The following is a 22961-nucleotide window of genomic DNA, read 5'->3' as shown; positions in this document are numbered from 1 at the left end:
GGTGTGCCCCAGGGCAGCATAATAGGTCCTCTGCTTTTTACGATTTACATAAACGATCTGGTTGATGGTATTGACCGCGGCCTTAGACTGTTTGCCAATGATGCTGTAGTCTATAGGAAAGTAGTATCACACAAAAGTTGTGAACAAATCAATGAGGATTTGCAGAAAATAAATGCATGGTGTAATGACTGGCAGCTATCTCTCAATATTAGTAAGTGTAACCTACTGCATATAACAAGGCGAAAATCTCTATTAATGTATGAGTACAAAATAAATGCTCAGTCTTTGGTAGTGGTAACATCAGTCAAGTATCTAGGTGTGACTATTTGAAATGATCTCAAATGGAATGATCAGATTACACAAGTAACGAGTAAGGCGAACTCTAGATTGCGGTTTATTGGTAGAATCCTGAAGCGATGCAGTTCTTCAACAAAGGAAATAGCTTACATTACGTTAGTTCGTTCAGTCTTAGAGTATTGTTCATCTGTATGGGACCCTTACCAGTTGGGTCTGATTCAAGAGATTGAGAAGGTCCAAAGAAGAGCGGCAAGATTTGTGATGTACATTTAGCCATCGTGAGAGGGTTACAAATCTCATAGAAAGTTTGAAGTGGGACACACTTGCAGATAGGTGACGTGCTCACTAAATTCCAAAATCCAATCTTCACCGAGGATGTAGAGCATATATTATTACCACCAACTTTCAAATCACGTAATGATCATCTTTCAAAGATAAGGGAAATAAGAGCTTGTACTGAGGCGTTCAGACAGTCGTTGTTCCCTCTCGCGATCCGCGAGTGGAACAGAGGGGGAGAAATATGACTTTGGCGCAAATTGTGCCCTCTGCCACACACCGCTTGGTGGCTAACGGAGTATATATGTAGATGTAGATGTAGATTTCTTGTAACTGCACGTGATATTAGTGTGTTGGAGCTCCAGCTTTCAAGAGTTCTACAAATTTACTTGCACTAATAAAATTGTGATCTAACTTGTCCATTATTAACAGGGAATGATTATTAAATTTGTATTTCACAATGTAATTAGATTCAAAAAGCTTGAATCAATGTAGTAGTACTGGCAATTATGAGGGAAGAAATAAAACCAATCAAAAAATAAAAGATCAACAGTAGTCCTATTAAAACTGCTTAACCAGTGCTACCTTTGAGCTGGAACAAGGGACCCATAGTCTGTATATTCACGAAAACATATACAGCTACTTGGTTCACAAGTAATCCTCAACCCTCAGTATTTTGACACACCTTGTTTTGGCATCTTATCCACTTCTAGGAAAAAGAGCTTCCTCAGTTTTGTAAAAAGGAACTCGTAAAATGCACTCATGCAATCCCAATACAAGCACTATTCATTTTATAGTATTATGAATTACCATTTGTTAATTATTTGGAAACCTTCAGATAGTGACCTACATACATTGAAATATTTTTGACATTATCGTATGCTTTGAGATTTATTTATTCCTTGCTTGTGAATTCTAGCAGATAATTTTCAGCTAAGAGTATTGGGTGTGGCATACATTTTTTATATGCAGACAGGCTAAGAAAGATGCGACATCTGTGTTCTGATTGCAATTACCATTTTACATTATGTCAAGCCTTAATTACAATGAATATCAAATAGATGTACAATAAATGAAAACAAGATTACATTTTACAGACTCATAATAGATTATTACGTATTTTCTGTTACAATGCAGCATTACAAATTTAGATTAATTTTAAATACTAATTCATACTGTGTATACAGTTCTCAGTGTGCTACGCTAGAAAATGATTTTTTTAAATTTTTATTCCTTTTATTTCTGTAAGCATTAAAAAACCTTTTGCACTTGGAGCACTCGTCTATATGAGATTTCACTGTCTTGTATAGTAATTTTCCTTTCTTCTTCTTCTTCTTCTTCTTCTTCTTGTATGGCCATGTTTATCTTTATTAAGGAGGTGGTTATCACTTGTTCTCACATTCATCTCCGGAACTATCTGTTGGGGCTGTTAAAATTCCAAAATAAACAAAGCAACCATTTATTATCATAAAAACATGCGTGTTGAAAAAAATAATTCAAGTCTGATGACTTATTTGTGTTTATACAGGGAGGTATAAGAAAGGTCAAGCTACCCCTTTATCTTGATAACTTGGTACATTGAATTTCATTTCATACTAAAGCAATATCAACAAGGTGATCTCAGTATCTTGCAGTTTAGCAAATCATTAATTCATTCTCTCTCTCTCTCTCTCTCTCTCTCTCTCTCTCTCTCTCTCTCTCTCGCACACACACACACACACACACACACACACACACACACACACACACACACACATCTTTTCTCTCCCCTCCACCCTCTTTTAGGTAGTTTACATTCACAGAGTAACAGACAAGAAAGGCCATTACTTAACTGCAAGAGGTTCATCTCAAAGTACAGTTGATCAGTTTAGAGGAGATTCTGAATGTCCTAGTCAGTATACTTTTCCCATACTACCCAACTATATATGGTTCTTAAAGATGGACAATTTTTTCTGTTTAATTATCTGTTTCTACCAGCTGCACTAGGAATTGTCTCCTGAAGGTAATTTTAAGCCATTCCATCTGTGTGTGCACGAATTAAATGAATAAATTTTTTATGTAATTAGTTTTTCTTTTTTTAGGGCTGCAAAAGCTATATATACTGTGCTTTTTGTAACAAAGCATGGGAAGACTCATGTATGAAAGACTACAAAACTCATTCAGCCCATGAAGGAGATGCTATTGAATTTCCAGGAATATATATACAGGTAGAACGTGTTTCCTCAAATATCCAGATTTATGATACTGAAGATTGTTACTAATGAAACCTACATTACAGCTTGATTTCTTGACACCAGAAGAAGAAGCAATCTTAATTAATGGCATTGATGAAATGCCATGGGATTTATCTCAGAGTGGCCGTAGAAAGCAGGTAATTTTTAGTCAGTTTTCTTTATTTTTTTGTACATTGCAAATTTCTTGCAGTCTTCCTGTTGATAGTTTTTTACCTTGTATAGTGGTATCTCATCTGCCAGTTTTAAAAATTGTATTCACAAGCCTGTTGAGTTCCAAAAAATAAATTACTTTTCAGAAAACATATGTGTATGTTCAAGAACAATATGCTGGAAAATTTCTGCAGAGATACAAGCAAACATATTTGTATGTGGAGAAAATGGGGTACACTGTTTTCTTAAGTGTTTGATGGCCTCAATTCACTTAGCCCATACTCAGCAAGGAAATAAAAATAGTCATCATTTTCCATGTATCTTTGTCTGTTTAAACACAATTACTTTCCCAACTTGTACCAGGCTGGATCTGCTTTTCTCCCTTGGTGCCTTTTCTGTCCAAGCCATTTTAATACTATATCACAGCTCCTTCTATTGTATAGATGCCTTGTCTAGCCATCTTGCTCCCATGTTTCATCCAAACTGAACTCAAAGCTGTTTTGCCCCTCTTCCCGTGACCCCGCTGCTAACATCATTTAACTTACTTTCCTGACTCACTAGTTAGACAAGACCATGGATTGTCCATTTACTGACTGTGGTGGTTTCTTTCTTTCAAAGGGACCAGGCTGTTCCATTCTCGTATTAAAAAAAGAAACACATCCCTTGTATGAGACGGTAATTGTATTGCACTTCAGTTGATATTTCCTGTCTAGATCACTCAAGAGATTTTCGTTTGTTACGTGCTTGGCAAAGTCACCATCAGGTGTTGCAATAAACATAAAAAGATATGCAATGAAGAACTATATTACATTAATATGGCACTATAAAATATTAATGTTCTATGCTTCTTTCTAGTGCTGCCTTGCAGCGACACCATTGGAGCAGCTGTCACTTCACCTTTTAGATGATAATATCTTTTTTGCAGTGCCTAAAAATGGCTGTCCCAAAGCATATAAAAAATACGTATCTACTATGTGTTTCAGACAGGAGATATTGATCTGTTCTTTTATACCATAGTGTGACATTACGAGAATCAGCTCGTGGAACAAGAGATAGCAGTGAGTGATTTGACAGATTGCGGTGGCTAACTGAGCGGGCAAGGAATGTGTGTAGGTTGGTGGCCAATTCCGGAACTCAGGGTCTTTTCTGATGGTGGAGTGTGTGTACTTAGTAGAAAGGTGGAGATGACACAGTGATGGACAAGATGGATGATATGAAATATGACTTACATTTTCAGTGAAACTATGTTACAGGCCCTGCAAACAGATTTAAATAATAATAATAAGAAGAAGAAGAAGAACTAAAAGAAAAATATAGACAAAGACTAACAAAAATACTGAAAACAGAATTGACAGCAAGAAACAAGACAAAAGCTATAAATACTTACGCCATACCAATATTGACCTACTCATTTGGAGTAGTGAAATGGAGTAACACAGACCTAGAAGCACTCAATACACTTACACGATCACAATGCCACAAATATAGAATACATCACATACATTCAGCAACAGAAAGATTCACATTAAGCAGAAAGGAACGAGGAAGGGGATTTATCGACATAAAAAACCTACATTATGGACAGGTAGACAATTTAAGAAAATTCTTTCTAGAACGAGCAGAAACTAGCAAAATACACAAGGCAATCACTCATATAAATACATCGGCTACACCACTGCAATTTCATAACCACTTCTACAACCCTTTAGATCACATAACATCAACAGATACGAAGAAAGTAAATTGGAAAAAGAAAACACTTCATGGCAAGCACCCGTATCATCTAACACAGCCACACATCGATCAAGACGCATCCAACACATGGCTAAGAAAAGGCAATACATACAGTGAGACAGAAGGATTCATGATTGCAATACAGGATCAAACAATAAACACCAGGTATTACAGCAAGCATATTATTAAAGATCCCAATACCACAACGGATAAATGCAAACTTTGTAAACAACAAATAGAAACAGTAGATCACATCACAAGCGGATGTACAATACTAGCAAATACAGAATACCCCAGAAGACATGACAATGTCGCAAAAATAATACATCAACAGCTTGCCTTACAACATAAACTTTTAAAACAACACGTTCCTACATACAAGTATACACCGCAAAATGTACTGGAGAATGATGAATACAAATTATCCTGGAACAGAACCATTATAACAGATAAAACAACGCCACATAACAAACCTGACATCATACTCACCAATAAAAAGAAGAAATTAACGCAACTAACCGAAATATCCATACCCAATACAACAAATATACAAAAGAAAACAGGAGAAAAAATTGAAAAATACATCCAACTGGCTGAGGAAGTCAAGGACGTGTGGCATCAGGATAAAGTTGACATTATACCAATTATACTATCAACTACAGGATTCATACCACACAATATCCACCAGTACATCAATACAATACAGCTACATCCAAACTTATATATACAACTACAGAAATCCGTAATTATTGATGCATGTTCAATCATCTGAAAGTTCCTAAATGCAATATAACATATACCGTACAGTTAAAGGGAAGTCACGCTTGATCAAGGTCCGCGTCACTCCATTTTTAACCGGACTTAACATCTGAGAAAGTGAAGGAAATAATAATAATAATAATAATAATAGTAATACAGATACCCAGAATTAAATTTTTTAACAGAACAACGACTAGCTGATCAGATCCGTGTAATAATCAAAAATAACAGGATATCCCAGTCAGAATTAGAAAACATCAAACAACAAGTACAACAAATACTGGAACAAAATAATGTGCCATCAGCAGAAGAAGAAAATACAGTAATGGACTCAAACATCCCAGAGCAAACAAACGAAGGACAACACGCATCAATTAAACAATCAGAGGAAAACGAAATCTTAAGACAGCCACCAGAACAAGCACAAATAGAACACGAAGTGACACACATGTTAGATATAGAAGAGAAATTTCAGCTGACATATATAGAATACAAAGACACAAATACAGACATCAGACCATTCTTGCACAGACCGCCAAATAACCCACAAGTCAAAACAACAATAAAAACTATCAACACAATCATACACAACAAAATAAATGAAAACACAACTATGGAAGAGTTACAACTACTGGTTTATGTAGGAGCACTCACTACACTAAATATACACACTAGGCAGAGATCAGAACCAACCAAGACACAGAAGAAACCCACAAAACCAGCATGGCAACACAGGCTACAGATCAGAATAGAAAAACTGAGAAAAGACATCGGACAGCTATCACAATTTATAAGAAATGAAATGTCAGAAAAAAAACGCAAAAGGTTAGGTAAAATCTTAGAACAAGAAGCGATAGAGCAATTAAATGAAAAGAAGCAGAAATTACAAGCATTGGCCAAACGACTTAGAAGATACAAAAAAAGTGAAAATAGAAGGAAACAGAACCAAACATTCAACACAAACCAAAAGAAATTTTACCAGACAATAGATAACGAAACATTAAAATAGACAATCCACCAAGCATAACAGACATGGAACACTTCTGGAGCAACATATGGTCAAACCCGGTACGACATAACAGGCATGCACGGTGGATACAAGCAGAAACACACACATACAAGATGTTATGGTATATTAATAATTTTTACTTATGGACCGTCTGACAGCAACTGAATAAAACAAGATTTTAGTGCCATACGCGTTTCGCCTTTATTTTCTGCAAGGCATCATCAGTGGCCTGGAATATGTACGTATGTTAGCTATTTTATTTACATTTTTGTCATTGTGCCTATAGGTTATAAACAGTTCTGGTGGTTGGTATTTCCTATTAAGTAGTAATGTTTTGAACTGTACTTACAGGTTGCATGGACATTTTCCTACATATTACGCTCCTGTTGCATTTTTGGTGTTGTTCTTCTTCTTATGAACGCCAATTTGCGTTTTTTTTCCCCATTCCACAACACTATGCACTGAACACTTGTTTTAAAGCAATGTTTTGGTTTCTGTTGCCGACTGTCAAATGTTTTTGCCAAAGATCGAATGTTATTGCCAAACTTATGAGTGTAACTATTGAAGTATCTGTGGTCTGTTCGTGTATGCATTTGTGTGTGCGTTTGTGTGTGTGTGTCTGTTTTTTAGTGTGTGATATATTTTTTTGTGCTCTCTGTGTGTGTGCACGCGTGTGCGTGCGTTTGTGTCTCCAGATGATGTGGGGAAGAGTTTTATTTTTTTTATTTTTTGTTTTATGTTGTTATTTCCTTTACTAAGTGTAGTACGGAGCCTGTGGTGATGTGTGTTTGTTCATTTATCACATGTTTGTTTTCTGCTATGGCTTTCTGGATGTGGAAGTTTTCTTGCATTTGTATAAGATGTTTGTCATGGTTGCTTATTCTCATTATTTTCATTTCTTGTTCCATGTTTGTAGGATGGAAGTTTTTATTTCTTCTCCATGGATTTTAATACCTACTCCAAATTTTTCTTTTGTTTCCTTTACTGCTTGCCCAATATACAAATTGAATAATATTGGGGAGAGGGTATAACCCTGTCTCACTCCCTTCCCAACCACTGCTTCCCTTTCATGCCCCTCGACTCTTATAACTGCCATTTGGTTTCTGTACAAATTGTAAATAGCCTTTCGCTCCCTGTATTTCACCCCTGCCACCTTTAGAATTTGAAAGAGTATTCCAGTCAACATTGTTAAAAGCTTTCTCTAAGTCTACAAATGCTAGAAACGTAGGTTTGCCTTTCCTTAATCTTTCTTCTAAGAAAAGTCATAAGGTCAGTATTGCCTCACGTGTTCCAGTATTTCTACAGAATCCAAACTGATCTTCCCCGAGGTCGGTTTCTACTAGTTTTTCCATTCGTCTGTAAAGAATTCGTGTTAGTATTTTGTAGCTGTGGCTTATTAAACTGATTGTTCGGTAATTTTCACATCTGTCAACACCCGCTTTCTTTGGGATTGCAATTACTATATTCTTCTTGAAGTCTGAGGGTATTTAGCGTGTTTCATACATCTTACTCACCAGATGGTAGAGTTTTGTCAGGACTGGCTCTCCCAAGGCCGTCAGTAGTTCCAATGGAATGTTGTCTACTCCGGGGGCCTTGTTTCGACTCACTTCTTTCAGTGCTCTGTCAAACTCTTCACTCAATATCATATCTCCCATTTCATCTTCATCTACATCCTCTTCCATTTCCATAATATTGTCCTCAAGTACATCGCCCTTGTATAGACCCTCTATATACTCCTTCCACCTTTCTGCTTTCCCTTCTTTGCTTAGAACTGGGTTTCCATCTGAGCTCTTGATGTTCATACAAGTGGTTCTCTTATCTCCAAAGGTCTCTATAATTTTCCTGTAGGCAGTATCTATCTTACCCCTAGTGAGATAAGCCTCTACATCCTTACATTTGTCCTCTAGCCATCCTTGCTTAGCCATTTTGCACTTCCTGTCGATCTCATTTTTGAGACGTTCGTATTCCTTTTTGCCTGCTTCATTTACTGCATTTTTATATTTTCTCCTTTCATCAATTAAATTCAATATTTCTTCAGTTACCCAAGGATTTCTACTAGCCCTCGTCTTTTTACCGACTTGATCCTCTGCTGCCTTCACTACTTCATCCCTCAAAGCTACCCATTCTTCTTCTACTGTATTTCTTTCCCCCATTCCTGTCAATTGTTCCCTTGTGCTCTCCCTGAAACTCTGTACAACCTCTGGTTCTTTCAGTTTATCCAGGTCCCATCTCCTTAAATTCCCACCTTTTTGCAGTTTCTTCAGTTTTAATCTACAGGTCATAACCAATAGATTGTGGTCAGAGTCCACATCTGCCCCTGGAAATGTCTTACAATTTAAAACCTGGTTCCTAAATCTCTGTCTTACCATTATATAATCTATCTGATACCTTCTAGTATCTCCAGGCTTCTTCCATGTATACAACCTTCTATCATGATTATTAAACCAAGTGTTAGCTATGATTAAGTTGTGCTCTGTGCAAAATTCTACCAGGCGGCTTCCTCTTTCATTTCTTAGCCCCAATCCATATTCACCTACTACGTTTCCTTCTCTCCCTTTTCCTACACTCGAATTCCAGTCACCCATGACTATTAAATTTTCGTCTCCCTTCACTATCTGAATAATTTCTTTTATTTCATCATACATTTCTTCAATTTCTTTGTCATCTGCAGAGCTAGTTGGCATATAAACTTGTACTACTGTAGCTGGTGTGGGCTTCGTATCTATCTTGGCCACAATAATGTGTTCACTATGCTGTTTGTAGTAGCTTACCCGCATTCCTATTTTCCTATTCATTATTAAACCTACTCCTGCATTACCCCTATTTGACTGTGTTTAAAACCCTGTAGTCACCTGACCAGAAGTCTTGTTCCTCCTGCCACCGAACTTCACTAATTCCCACTGCATCTAACTTTAACCTAGCCATTTCCCTTTTCAAATTTTCTAATCTACCTGCCCAATTAAGGGATCTGACATTCCACTCTCCGATCCGTAGAATGCCAGTTTCCTTTCTCCTGATAATGACATCCTCTTGAGCAGTCCCTGCCCGGAGATCCAAATGGGGGACTATTTTACCTCCGGAATATTTTACCCAAGAGGACGCCATCATCATTTAATCATACAGTAAAGCTGCATGCCCTCGGGGAAAATTACAGCTGTACTTTCCCCATGTTTTCAGCCGTACGCAGTACCAGCAGAGCAAGGCCATTTTGGTTATTGTTACAAGGCCAGATCAGTCAATCATCCAGACTGTTGCCCTTGCAACTACTGAAAAGGCTGCTGTCCCTCTTCAGGAACCACACATTTGTCTGGCCGCTCAACAGATACCCCTCCGTTGTGGTTGCACCTACGGTACGGCTATCTGTATCGCTGAGGCACGCAAGCCTCCCCACCAACGGCAAGGTCCATGGTTCATGGGGGGGGGGGGGGGGGGGGGGAGGGAGATATCATAAAGAAAATTAAAGTTCGTAGAGTTGTGCAAAATCGATTACTGTAAAGACAGCCAAATAATCTAAGTCCAGCGAAAAGTTTAAGTATGTAACTCCTGTTCACACAACAATTTTAGTTCACTGAATAGTATGTAATTTATGTGGTTGCACAGTCCTCTCAACCAATTCACCAATGGCCACAGTGAAGATGGACAGCAAATGGCCAAAGTCCAAAAGACAATGTGTGCCCACCAACTATCATTAATTTTTTGAGGTCGAACATTACTGAATCTATGTTGATGCTTAAATAATGACCACTATTCATATTTAAGCTAATTCCATATATGTATTTGATACAATATTACAGTTAAAATTGTTGTGGTCAGTTTGTGACTTCTTACTAAAATGGCAATACAGTAACAAACAAGTTATAAATACAATTTACGAAAGATGCCTACATACAGTTTTACAATGAGACAAAAAGTATGTAAAATTATAAATATGATGTGTGATCAAAAAGTAAGAGGATTTTTTTATTTTGCAGGGTTTATATACCTGATTTTCAATTTTATCTTGTTGGTACAAATGTTCCTGATGTATGTTTCCATTTTTAGTTGTTCTGAATATTTAGTTTATTGTTGACAGTTGAAAAGGTTATATGTGCTTTTGAGTGCTTGGCGAATTTTTACTTTTGGAAAAAGAGTGAACATAGAATATGCATTAAATTTTGCTTGAAAAAATTGAATACTGTGCAGCACTGCATTCAAAATGCTGACTATAGCTTTTGGCAAATCTACTATGACTAAGACAAGAGTTAATGAGTGGTATAAATGTTTCACAAAAAGGGTCAAGAAGACAGGAATGACAACTACCCTGGACACCCTAGCACAACAATGTGAAAGTAGTACAGATAATGGTTCTAGAAAATTGTCGAATCACCATCTGAGAGGTTGCTGATGATGTCAGCATATCCTTCGGCTCATGCCAAGCAATTTTTTTCAAATGTTTTGGGCATGAAATGTGTATCAGTGAAGTGTTTGTTCTGAAATTGTTGAATTTTGACTGAAATCAAATTGCATAGACATCGCTTAGGAATTGGTGAATGAAGTCGACAATGATCCAGAACTTCTAGAGAAGGTTATACCAAGTGATAAAACATGGGTGTATGGGTATGATGTTGCAACCAAGGACCAATCATCCCAATGGAAAATGCCTGAAGAGCCAAGACTGAAAAAAATTTGGCAAATTCAATCTATGTGAAGGTTCTCCTCACTGTTTTCTTCGATTACAGTTTGATAGTGCCTCACCAGTTTCTGCTTATGATTGTACGGTCAATGAGGAATAGTACTGGAAGTTATGTGCAATATGTGTGACAGAATCCAAAGAAAATGACTAGAACTGTGGCAAAACCACTCACCAAAATTGCATCACATCAATGTTCCTATTCACATCTCAATGCTTGTTTGTGATTTTTTGACAAGAAGCAAAACTAGGGCCTATTCTGTTGCCTCAGCCGCCATATTCATTAGACATGGCCCACTGCAACTTCTTTCTATTTCTGAAGCTGAAGAGAACCATAAAAGGAAGTGTTTTGCCACCACTGATGTGAGAACAGAATCGCTGGACAAGCTGAACACCATAATGAAAAGAGAGTCCCAGAAGGCTTCCAAGATCGGAAAAAGCACTGGCACAAGTGTATTACATCTGAGGGGGATTACACTGAAGGAAATGAAGTGGGTGTTGATGAATAAATGATCAAGTATGGCAAGTTTGAAGAACAGGTGTCCTCCTACACTTTGGCCACCATGTCTCCTACATGTTCATTTTATTCATTATAATTTGCATCTCCATGCTGTTTTATACAACTTATTTATGGTCCTTAACATAATTAATCAATCAAAGCATATAAAATAGTATATTGTGGATAACCATCCATTAGGAAGATTAGGTAAGGATCTAGGAAACTAGCACTCCCTTTCAACTTTGTGTAACTGTGGATGATTTGCATATAAACTTAATGAACTTGTCTGTAATTCTTTATACACATGCACGATTTTAAAAAAGACTTGTTGGAACATTTACTGACACTGTCAGTTTTCGTTTGACAATGCATATGATCAGACTGCTCCGGATTCAGTTGTTACCAATTTTATACTCTACTGTGAAGAAAATTTTTTAACTTTCTTAATATTTATCCCAGAATCACGGTTAGAATTGCAATGAGATTGTCCCATTGCAATTATTATTATTATTATTATTCTTTCTTTTCTCAGACGTTATGTCTGGTCAAAAATGGAAAGTAACGCGGACCTTGATCAAGCGTGACTTCCCTTTAACTGTACGGTATATGTTATATTGCATTTAGGAACTTTCGGATGATTGAACATGCATCAATAATTACGGATTTCTGTAGTTGTATATATAAGTTTGGATGTAGCTGTATTGTATTGATGTACTGGTGGATATTGTGTGGTATGAATCCTGTAGTTGATAGTATAATTGGTATAATGTCAACTTTATCCTGATGCCACATGTCCTTGACTTCCTCAGCCAGTTGGATGTATTTTTCAATTTTTTTCTCCTGTTTTCTTTTGTATATTTGTTGTATTGGGTATAGATATTTCGATTAGTTGTGTTAATTTCTTCTTTTTATTGGTGAGTATGATGTCAGGTTTGTTATGTGGTGTTGTTTTATCTGTTATAGTGGTTCTGTTCCAGTATAATTTGTATTCATCATTCTCCAGTACATTTTGCGGTGTATACTTGTATGTAGGAACGTGTTGTTTTAAAAGTTTATGTTGTAAGGCAAGCTGTTGATGTATTATTTTTGCGACATTGTCATGTCTTCATCTACATCTACATCTACATTGATACTCCGCAAGCCACCCAACGGTGTGTGGCGGAGGGCACTTTACGTGCCACTGTCATTACCTCCCTTTCCTGTTCCAGTCGCGTATGGTTCGCGGGAAGAACGACTGTCTGAAAGCCTCCGTGCGCGCTCGAATCTCTCTAATTTTACATTCGTGATCTCCTCGGGAAGTATAAGAAGGGGGAAGCAATATATTCGATACCTCATCCAGAAACGCACCCTCTCGAAACCTGGCGAGCAAGCTACACCGCGATGCAGAGCGCCTCTCTTGCAGAGTCTGCCATTTGAGTTTATTAAACATCTCCGCAACGCTATCACGGTTACCAAATAACCCAGTGACGAAACGCGCCGCTCTTCTTTGGATCTTCTCTATCTCCTCCGTCAACCCGACCTGGTACGGATCCCACACTGATGAGCAATACTCAAGTATAGGTCGAACGAGTGTTTTGTAAGCCACCTCCTTTGTTGATGGACTACATTTTCTAAGCACTCTCCCAATGAATCTCAACCTGGTACCCGCCTTACCAACAATTAGTTTTATATGATCATTCCACTTCAAATCGTTCCGTACGCATACTCCCAGATATTTTACAGAAGTAACTGCTACCAGTGTTTGTTCCGCTATCATATAATCATGCAATAAAGGATCCTTCTTTCTACGCATTCGCAATACATTACATTTGTCTATGTTAAGGGTCAGTTGCCACTCCCTGCACCAAGTGCCTATCCGCTGCAGATCTTCCTGTATTTCTGGGGTATTCTGTATTTGCTAGTATTGTACATCCACTTGTGATGTGATCTACTGTTTTTATTTGTTGTTTGCAAAGTCTGCATTTATCTGTTGTGGTATTGGGATCTTTAATAATATGCTTGCTGTAATATCTGGTGTTTATTGTTTGATCCTGTGTTGCAATCAGGAACCCTTCCGTCTCACTGTATATATTGCCTTTTCTTAGCCATGTGTTGGATGCATTTTGATCGATCTGTGGCTCTGTTAGATGATGCGGGTGCTTGCCATGAAGTGTTTTCTTTTTCCAATTTACTTTCTTCATATCTGTTGATGTTATGTGATCTAAAGGGTTGTAGATGTGGTTATGAAATTGCAGTGGTGTAGCCGATGTATTTATATGAGTGATTGCTTTGTGTATTTTGCTAGTTTCTGCTCGTTCTAGAAAGAATTTTCTTAAATTGTCTACCTGTCCATAATGTAGGTTTTTTATGTCGATAAATCCCCTTCCTCCTTCCTTTCTGCTTAATGTGAATCTTTCTGTTGCTGAATGTATGTGATGTATTCTATATTTGTGGCATTGTGATCGTGTAAGTGTATTGAGTGCTTCTAGGTCTGTGTTTCTCCATTTCACTACTCCAAATGAGTAGGTCAATATTGGTATAGCATAAGTATTTATAGCTTTTGTCTTGTTTCTTGCTGTCAATTCTGTTTTCAGTATTTTTGTTAGTCTTTGTCTATATTTTTCTTTTAGTTCTTCTTTAATATTTGTATTATCTATTCCTATTTTTTTGTCTGTATCCTAGATATTTATAGGCATCTGTTTTTTCCATAGCTTCTATGCAGTCGCTGTGGTTATCCAATATGTAATCTTCTTGTTTAGTGTGTTTTCCCTTGACAATGCTATTTTTCTTACATTTGTCTGTTCCAAAAGCCATATTTATATCATTGCTGAATACTTCTGTTATCTTTAGTAACTGGTTGAGTTGTTGATTAGTTGCTGCCAGCAGTTTTAGATCATCCGTGTATAGCAAATGTGTGATTTTGTGTCGGTATGTTCCAGTAATATTGTATCCATAATTTGTATTATTTAGCATGTTGGATAGTGGGTTCAGAGCAAGGCAGAACCAGAAAGGACTTAATGAGTCTCCTTGGTATATTCCACGCTTAATCTGTATTGGCTGTGATGTGATATTATTTGAATTTGTTTGGATATTAAGTGTGGTTTTCCAATTTTTCATTACTATGTTTAGGAACTGTATCAATTTAGGATCTACTTTGTGTATTTCCAATATTTGTAGTAACCATGAGTGGGGTACACTATCAAAAGCTTTTTGGTAATCAATGTATGCGTAGTGTAGTGACCTTTGTTTGGTTTTAGCTTGATATGTCACCTCTGCATCTATTATCAGTTGCTCTTTACATCCTCATGCTCCTTTGCAGCAGCCTTTTTGTTCTTCATTTATAATTTTGTTCTGTGTTGTATGTATCATTTATTTCTGTGTAATGACTGAAGTTAATATTTTGTATATTGTTGGTAGGCATGTTATGGGGTGATATTTAGCTGGGTTTGCTGTGTCTGCTTGATCTTTAGGTTTCAGATAAGTTATTCCATGTGTAAGTGCATCAGGGAATGTGTATGGGTCTGCAATGTAACTGTTAAATAATTTAGTCAGATGTGAATGTGTTGAGGTTAACTTCTTTAGCCAGAAATTCTGTCAGACAGCAAAGGACTTGGAAGATCAGTTGAACGGAATGGATGGTGTCTTGAATGGAGGATATAAGATGAACATCAACAAAAGCAAAACGAGGATAATGGAATGTAGTCGAATTAAGTCGGGTGATGCTGAGGGTATTAGATTAGGAAGTGAGACACTTAAAGTAGTAAAGGAGTTTTGCTATTTGGGGAGCAAAATAACTGATGATGGTCAAAGTAGAGAGGATATAAAATGTAGACTGGAAATGGCAAGGAAAGCGTTTCTGTAGAAGAGAAATTTGTTAACATCGAGTATAGATTTAAGTGTCAGGAAGTCATTTCTGAAAGTATTTGTATGGAGTGTAGCCATGTATGGAAGTGAAACATGGACGGAAAATAGTTTGGACAAGAAGAGAATAGAAGCTTTCAAAATGTGGTGCTACAGAAGAATGCTGAAGATTAGATGGGTAGATCACATAACTAATGAGGAAGTATTGAATAGGATTGGGGAGAAGAGAAGTTTGTGGCACAACTTGACCAGAAGAAGGGATCGGTTGGTAGGACATGTTCTGAGGCATCAAGGGATCACCAATTTAGTATTGGAGGGCAGCGTGGAAGGTAAAAATCGTAGGGGGAGACCAAGAGATGAATACACTAAGCAGATTCAGAAGGACGTAGGTTGCAGTAGGTACTGGGAGATGAAGAAGCTTGCACAGGATAGAATAGCATGGAGAGCTGCATCAAACCAGTCTCAGGACTGAAGACCACAACAACAACATGATATTTTAGGCAGATGTGAATTGTAATTATTTGCTACAATTCATATTTATATTCATGCGTGAGGGACTTGTTGCATTTTTCACACAGTGGTTAGTCAGGATAACAAACTTTAATGTACATAGTGATTGATAACGGGAAACTGTACTTTCTGACTGTGTGTTTACTGTTTTTTTTGTAAATTGACATGCAGTTAAATGAACCTCGCCCAGTGTGTTTCTGCATGTGCTTCATATATTATTTTATTTGAATCGATGGTTTATGTGAGGCCACAATTCACACTTGTGAATATTATTCAGTAAACATGTATTTGATTTAAACTATAATTCTCTGGTTCCATCAATGTCATTAATCCTACAGTATTTGTCCAATCATTTCACTCATTTATATAGTTCCGTGAGCCATACTGTTGTACGCAGTGTGGTATAGTTAATGTTGCTCGCTGGCATGCTGCTGGTCACCATTTCAAATCTGACCCCCTACAGTTACTTATCATTTAGTGTTTCTCAGTTCTGGAAGGTTCTCAAAATTTCTTATGTTTGCAGTGTTTGCATTCTGGAAAATAATGTTTCGTGCTAATAGCTTTTCTCTCAATCTGTTGTGAATGTACTTTTGTGTTCATAATAAACGTACTTACAATGCTGAGTTGTACTTCATTTGAAGACCCTGCTTTCAGACTTGGACTTGATTCTGGTTGCAGTTTGAAAATGTATTATTCATTGACTTGTCTATTTACATAATGGGATCAATTCTATAAAGAATGTTTGGGCTGTAAAGCTACGGTGCATGACCAGCCACTGTGATATTATGACAAAGCCAACAAAGTACATCAGGTATTGTTCACACCAACAGCAGCCAATAAATCTGCCAGTGTTCTCATAATGGTAGCCTGGCTATCTTCTCATTGTCATGAAACTGTTAAGTAGTCTTTATTTGTGTAGGCTGGGGTCCAAAGTACACTTCTGGTAGTCAGTAAGTTGAAATTTCTGATGTGTAGTGACATTCTTATTTCTTTTTGAAAACAGTTTCTCAGTTAACTGTAAAAGGTGTCATATCGCTAAACCCATGGTTTGAAGATTTCTCAAAGGCTACTAAAACTTATGTAACTCTACTCAAAGCATCATAACTACTTTCGTATTTTGTCATATACAAAGTTATGAATGTTAATCAAACAATAAAACACACTCTTTGTAAACTATCACTTGTTAAGAGGTTTAATGTGTGCAGTGGTTCCACAAATATTTAATATTAATAGCTTATGTGATTAACTGCATATACAGGTTATCAAAGTTCTGTTTGAGGGAATATATTTATAATAACATACCAAACATTGTCTCATAGTGGCATTGTATTGTTGAGTTTTCTTCATTGAATTAGTATAAACTGAATTAATATAAACTAATAGATTCTCTTTTATCTCTAATAAATACCTAGTCACTCATCAGAATTATTTATTTTTTAGATATAAGATGCTCGTTGCTCCATACTTATACTGATTTTACTTTTATTTTACAGAATTTTGGACCAAAGTGTAATTTTAAGAAGAAGCGTCTGCAGTTGAGTGTGTTTAACGGTTTCCCAGAATTCACAAAGTTTGTGCAAGAGCGTTTTGAGACTGTACCATTATTATCAGGGTATAAAACAATTGAACAGTGCTCCTTGGAATACGATCCAATACGTGGTGCATCAATTGATCCTCATATTGATGACTGCTGGATATGGGGTGAGCGTATTGTTACTGTTAATCTTCTGTCAGACAGTATGTTGACATTTACAAAATACAGGGGTGATATTAAGCGATATAATTTGTGCTGCGCATTTGAGTATCGTCCAGTTGTCCTTGGTCCTCTAGACTGTTGTGAACAAGAAGATTGTGTAGTTCGTGTACCCATGCCAAGGCGATCTCTCTTGGTGATTTATGGTCCAGCACGGTATGGTTGGGAACACTGTGTTTTACGTGAAGACATTTCAGAAAGAAGGGTGTGTATTGCTTATCGGGAGTTCACTCCACCATATCTTAAAGGTGGGCAACATGAAGAGAAGGGAAGTGAAATTTTGAATGCTGCCAACAATTTCTGGGACCATAGGATAATGTCACAGGAATTGTGATCATGGGCACAGAAGCTCTTACATGTTACCTCCAAGGAGAGAGAAAATTTATACACGGGTAACTTTCCTGCAGATGCACAACATTAACCATTCGAAGAAGTCTGTATATATAAGATTTAACAGCTTAATTAAGAGCAAGTACATACTTTCTCATTTTACTGCATTACGAAAAACTGTGTGTTCTTACCATTTACACTGCACATAAAATGTTGTCAGAGTATCTTACGATTGACATCTAGCTTATTTTTACATCATTTATTCTAAAAAAAAAAAAATATTAGAATGTGTTGTGTATACGTGAAAAATTAAATTTATTGATCCTGTTACATGATTACATTTTAACTAAAAGTATCACATGAAGATTTCTGAACCCCTATGATCCTCTTGCCATATTGTTACCAGCCATCTGGTTTTAAGGAAATCTGTTTCTTTCTAGTATTGCGCAGTCTTTAGACCTCAAGAGTGTTTTATTATGTACTTTATATTTACAGAAAAATGGAAATGGGCCTATCTTAAGGTGATTCTGGAATGATTTACTGGCCTGAAATATGCAACACTGAAGTGCTTCACAACATTGTTTTGTGGGGCAGTAATATGGTGTTATATTTTTAATCCCGTCAGCACTGTATCACGGCTTTAAACTACCTCACTAGAGAATAAAATCACTGATAGAATTAGGAACATGGCACAGAAACAGAAAGGAAGAGAAAAAGTTCTGCATGACAACACTAACTCTGTGGACATCAAACCAAATACCTACTAGCATAGATTCCTGGAGAACTTCAAAATTTAAAAATTTGCATGACAATGCTACTTTTAATTAATTAAGTCTACACATATCTACTACTTAAACTTGCTTGTACTTTCCCAACAAAAATCCATCTTAATTCCTAATATACTACCTATGGTGTATTTATGCAAGGAAAGAGACACACACAGAACTATATTAGAAACAAGGAACCCTCGAGCAATTATAATATTCACATGCTGCCACTTGCTGTTGACAGTGTTGGTAATGACAGTAGCACCTCTGCCAGTCCCATTTGTGGTGCCACTTGTACAGATGTCATATGTTTTGGCCTTTATGGTGTGTGATAAGGGACCCATTCTTCTGGTTTGTCAGGATGGCATTAGACTCTTCCACTTCAACTTTGTGAACTGAATGGGTTGGCAAAGGCAACAGGAGTCTGTCAGAGGACAGGCGGCATTTAGGACAACTCAGCCAGATCAGATAATAGTACACACTCTTGTCCAGTGACACTGCCTGCCATCAAACCACATGTCTTCTTCATATTGGTGTTGCGGCAGTGACACCCCTGAAGATAATGCATTCTGCTAGGAAACAGCATGATGACCAGGCACTGAGTGATGCCAGCAACAAGCAGCTGGTGCCAGTGCTACATTCCTACAACCTAGGATGATTGTGCTTGGTGTGTAACCATAGATTGTTGTGTGGAGGTGGGATGGTGCAGAAACCTGAATTCTGGACTTCGGCATTTGGATTTGCAGGCCGATGATAGCTGTTCAGTGGGTGCTGGAGCGTCCTGCAGTACAGATACCACCTGGCTACAGTTGCCCAATGATTTCTTTGATGTATATAAATGATGTCCTGGTGACTGCTTTGGCTGTCTGGCAGTGGAGGCATCCACCGATGATTGTTGCAGTGCTACATCAATGCATCATTATGAGTATCTTGTCACACTGTGACGTAGCATGTGAAATGTTTTGGAAATCAGCTGTGTCATCAGCCACATGGTTCAGGGTGGTAAGTGGAACTCTGTGTCCTGAATTTCCTTGGCTTTGCAGTCCTCCATCCATACCACAACACAGTATATAAAGATACTTCAAATGCTTATGATAGTGTCCTTATGCCCCCTATTGGTGAATAAGTTGAAAAATCATGACACCCCATCATAATTCATCCACTAGTGACCCCCTGTCTGTTGATAGACAGAAGCATGAGCATCATAAGGAACAATGAAGCAGCAGGGGCAAGGAGAACAAGTAAAGGGTTATCGCAAGCCTTTGGTATTGTCACCATGTTATTAAATCTAGGTGCATCGGCCCTAATTTTCAGTGTTAACCCCAAGTGTTCGAGTATCATATTGTGTAGCTGAATTGTGTGTTTATACATGAAGGGTTAGTTTTACTGAGTCAGCAGCAGATGAATAATGCCATGATAATGTTTAATGAGTGGCTGACTAAGAACTAACTTGACAACTTCCTCATAAATCAAGTGTGTGTGTGTGTGTGTGTGTGTGTGTGTGTGTGTGTGTGTGTGTGTACCAGACAAAGGTTTAACTAACTAAGAAACATAAGATTAGAACCCTTTATATACCCAGTCAAAACGGTGGCCATGTACTTAGGGCTTTGCATTAGTCATAAGCTAAAGTGATCACATTACATAAGTACAAAATTAAACAATGTGAAGGTGCCACAAATATCCTCATGCTGTGACAGGCTTTTGTTGCATGCAGACCTGAGAATCTTCATTGACATATAAATGATCTAATAAGACTTTATGTGGAGTATGGATGCATCTGATATGGATCAGCAACACAAAATAGCCTAGAAAAATGAGATAAGTGACAGTACAAAGCCATCAGAATCTGTTTTGGAGCATTTAAATCTACTCTAATTAATACTTTGCTGGTGGAACCAAATGAAATGCTGTTAGAGCTATGCAGGGAATACATTAGTGCCAAATTCCTGTTTGAACTTTTCACTTCTTACGTGACAGTTTACTAACAAAGGTTAGAGAACTCAACTAAGTGCTATGCAGACAGGTCTTGGCATAACAAGAAACTACAGCCCTTGCCAGATTTTTAGAGAGACGCCTTTTCTTTGTGTAAATGCGTCATCACTTCCACAAATTTGAGCTGCTTCAGTGCACCCTATGCTAACATCTTAACAAAACATATTCCATACACCCAAGGTGTAATGAATGAGAAAATTTTAGCTGACAGATTGTTTAGCAACATAGCCACTCACAAGACAGATTTACAGTGGTGAGTCTAAACACAAAGACAGAGCAGGGAATGCATTCATAATGGCAAAACTGATCAAGGGAGGAAATTCTAGCTCCCTGAGGTAGTGTCTATACTCACTGCAGAATTTGCAGCAGTCTTAGAGGGACTTAAATAAAAGCAAAAATAGTTGTAGAAGAAACAATTATTATTTTATCAGATTCACTCTCAAAGCTGTTGCTGTTAAAATTCTACAGTGCTAACAATACCTAAAATTATATAGTATTGCTACAATGCTGACAATACCTAAAATTATCTAGTATTGTACATGTCAGTATGTGGCTGAGGTGTAAGTGGGGTCTAAGAAAGAACAAGTTAATTTTTCAACTCCGGTCGGCAAACTGCCTCCCGTTTATTGAAAAAACATTTACTGATTACCTAGCCGGGGTACATTAATGTGAGTTAAGCAGCCCTAAGGCGCAAACAGATTGAGCCGGGGCTCGAAAAGTGCACGGCGGAAACCGGCCAATGCGTCTGATCTCGTCGGGGGCCTGTCAGTAAAAGCGAGCGATCCACACACCTCGTCCGCGCAGCTCGGCGCGGTGGACGCTCACACGTGATCTCCTGGACCTTTCTGATTGGCTGCTGTAGGAGCTCTGCCTAGGCAAGCGACGCTTCCCTAAGCGTCACCCCATCAGCAGAAAGGTTGTTTGTTCGTCGAGCACGTGAACAAGCCGTGGGATAGTGGCACATACTGGAAAAATCTAATGTGTCACCAACCCAGGGCCCGTACACGGCTTTGTGAAGATCCATTGCCATCCATAGCTCACGCATTTAGGAAAAAGATTCCCTTTTCTTTTATTGAAAATAAAGGACTCCCGTATTCAATCTGTCAGCACCTGTACATCTCCTTCCCCTTCCGTGGGAGCGAGGTTTTATGGTGAAAATAAGTTGTTGCTCGTTGATAAAAGAAAACAATTTGCTCCCTTGGTCGGGTGTGCTAATATTTGCAAAAATTGGGGTGGGGTGAATCTAAGTTTTACAAAAACATCTATGTATACTGGAGTGGCTTTACAACAATATACAAAGAAAGTCCCTTTTAAAATAAAATAAAAACGATATTATACTGGAAGATTGTTGATCAAAATCATAAAACATTTAGAGACGTTGATCTTTTCACACGTAATTCAATACGATAATTTCCCATCATCATTACTGTATCAGAATGCAAATCTTAGCACAAAAAGTTAAAAGTATGTCAAAAGTTTCACAACATTGGAATGAAGTATTACAAATTCTGTTACTCATATAGACTTGCAACACTAAATTCGGTGTAGCAGAAGTGTAGATGCTGGCCGAACTGAATCAGCAGTGATCTTTTGAAGGTTACAGGCGCCTCTAGAAATGTGTAATTGTTTGTGTTGTTTGGCAAACGTTAAACTCGTTGTTACATAGTGGAATCAGTTTCAGAATATAAACTAAATTATGAAGGTAGTAATTGTAATGAATTAGTTAGTTCTATAAAATAAAAGTATTCAATTGACAAATATAGTTAACGTAAACAGAATATGAAGATAGTAAATAATTAGGTAAAACATTGAAATTCTCAAACTGAGAGGTAGTTTCTATGGTCAATAGCTTCAAAATAATAATTAAAGACTTATTGAAACACTAACAACCTACAAAATTGCTTCATATACCGATAATAGAAAGTCAAAACATGTTCATATGTGACATAAAAGGCATTTACTTCTGTGTAGGGACACTGATTGCAGTTGGTTAAACACAAAGTTCTAACTGTTGACGGTATATCTTTCACATATAATATAGACAATCATTGAAAAATAAACAGAGTGAGGATCTTTGGGTCAGAAGCGGCACTGCAATGGGGTGGCCCATGTGCCACTGATGAAGAGCGAGGCAGCACAGAG

General features: G+C 37.5%; 1 protein-coding gene across 1 annotated transcript in view; it reads left to right on the top strand.

Moving 5' to 3' along the window:
• Positions 1-18390, top strand: part of LOC124605712 (alpha-ketoglutarate-dependent dioxygenase alkB homolog 4-like) — a 30333-nt gene extending 11943 nt beyond the window's left edge. The window contains exons 2-4 of the mRNA XM_047137589.1: positions 2655-2780; positions 2852-2944; positions 17471-18390. Of these exons, the coding sequence (XP_046993545.1) occupies positions 2655-2780; positions 2852-2944; positions 17471-18064 (813 nt within the window). The 3' untranslated portion in view covers positions 18065-18390. The remainder of the gene's footprint in view (positions 1-2654; positions 2781-2851; positions 2945-17470) is intronic.
• The last annotated feature ends 4571 nt before the right edge of the window (positions 18391-22961 follow it).

The sequence above is a fragment of the Schistocerca americana genome, chromosome 1 (genome assembly GCF_021461395.2).
Source record: "Schistocerca americana isolate TAMUIC-IGC-003095 chromosome 1, iqSchAmer2.1, whole genome shotgun sequence".
Taxonomy (NCBI): domain Eukaryota; kingdom Metazoa; phylum Arthropoda; class Insecta; order Orthoptera; family Acrididae; genus Schistocerca; species Schistocerca americana.
Note: the sequence above shows the minus strand (reverse complement) of the source record. Positions and strands in the feature narration are given on the sequence as shown.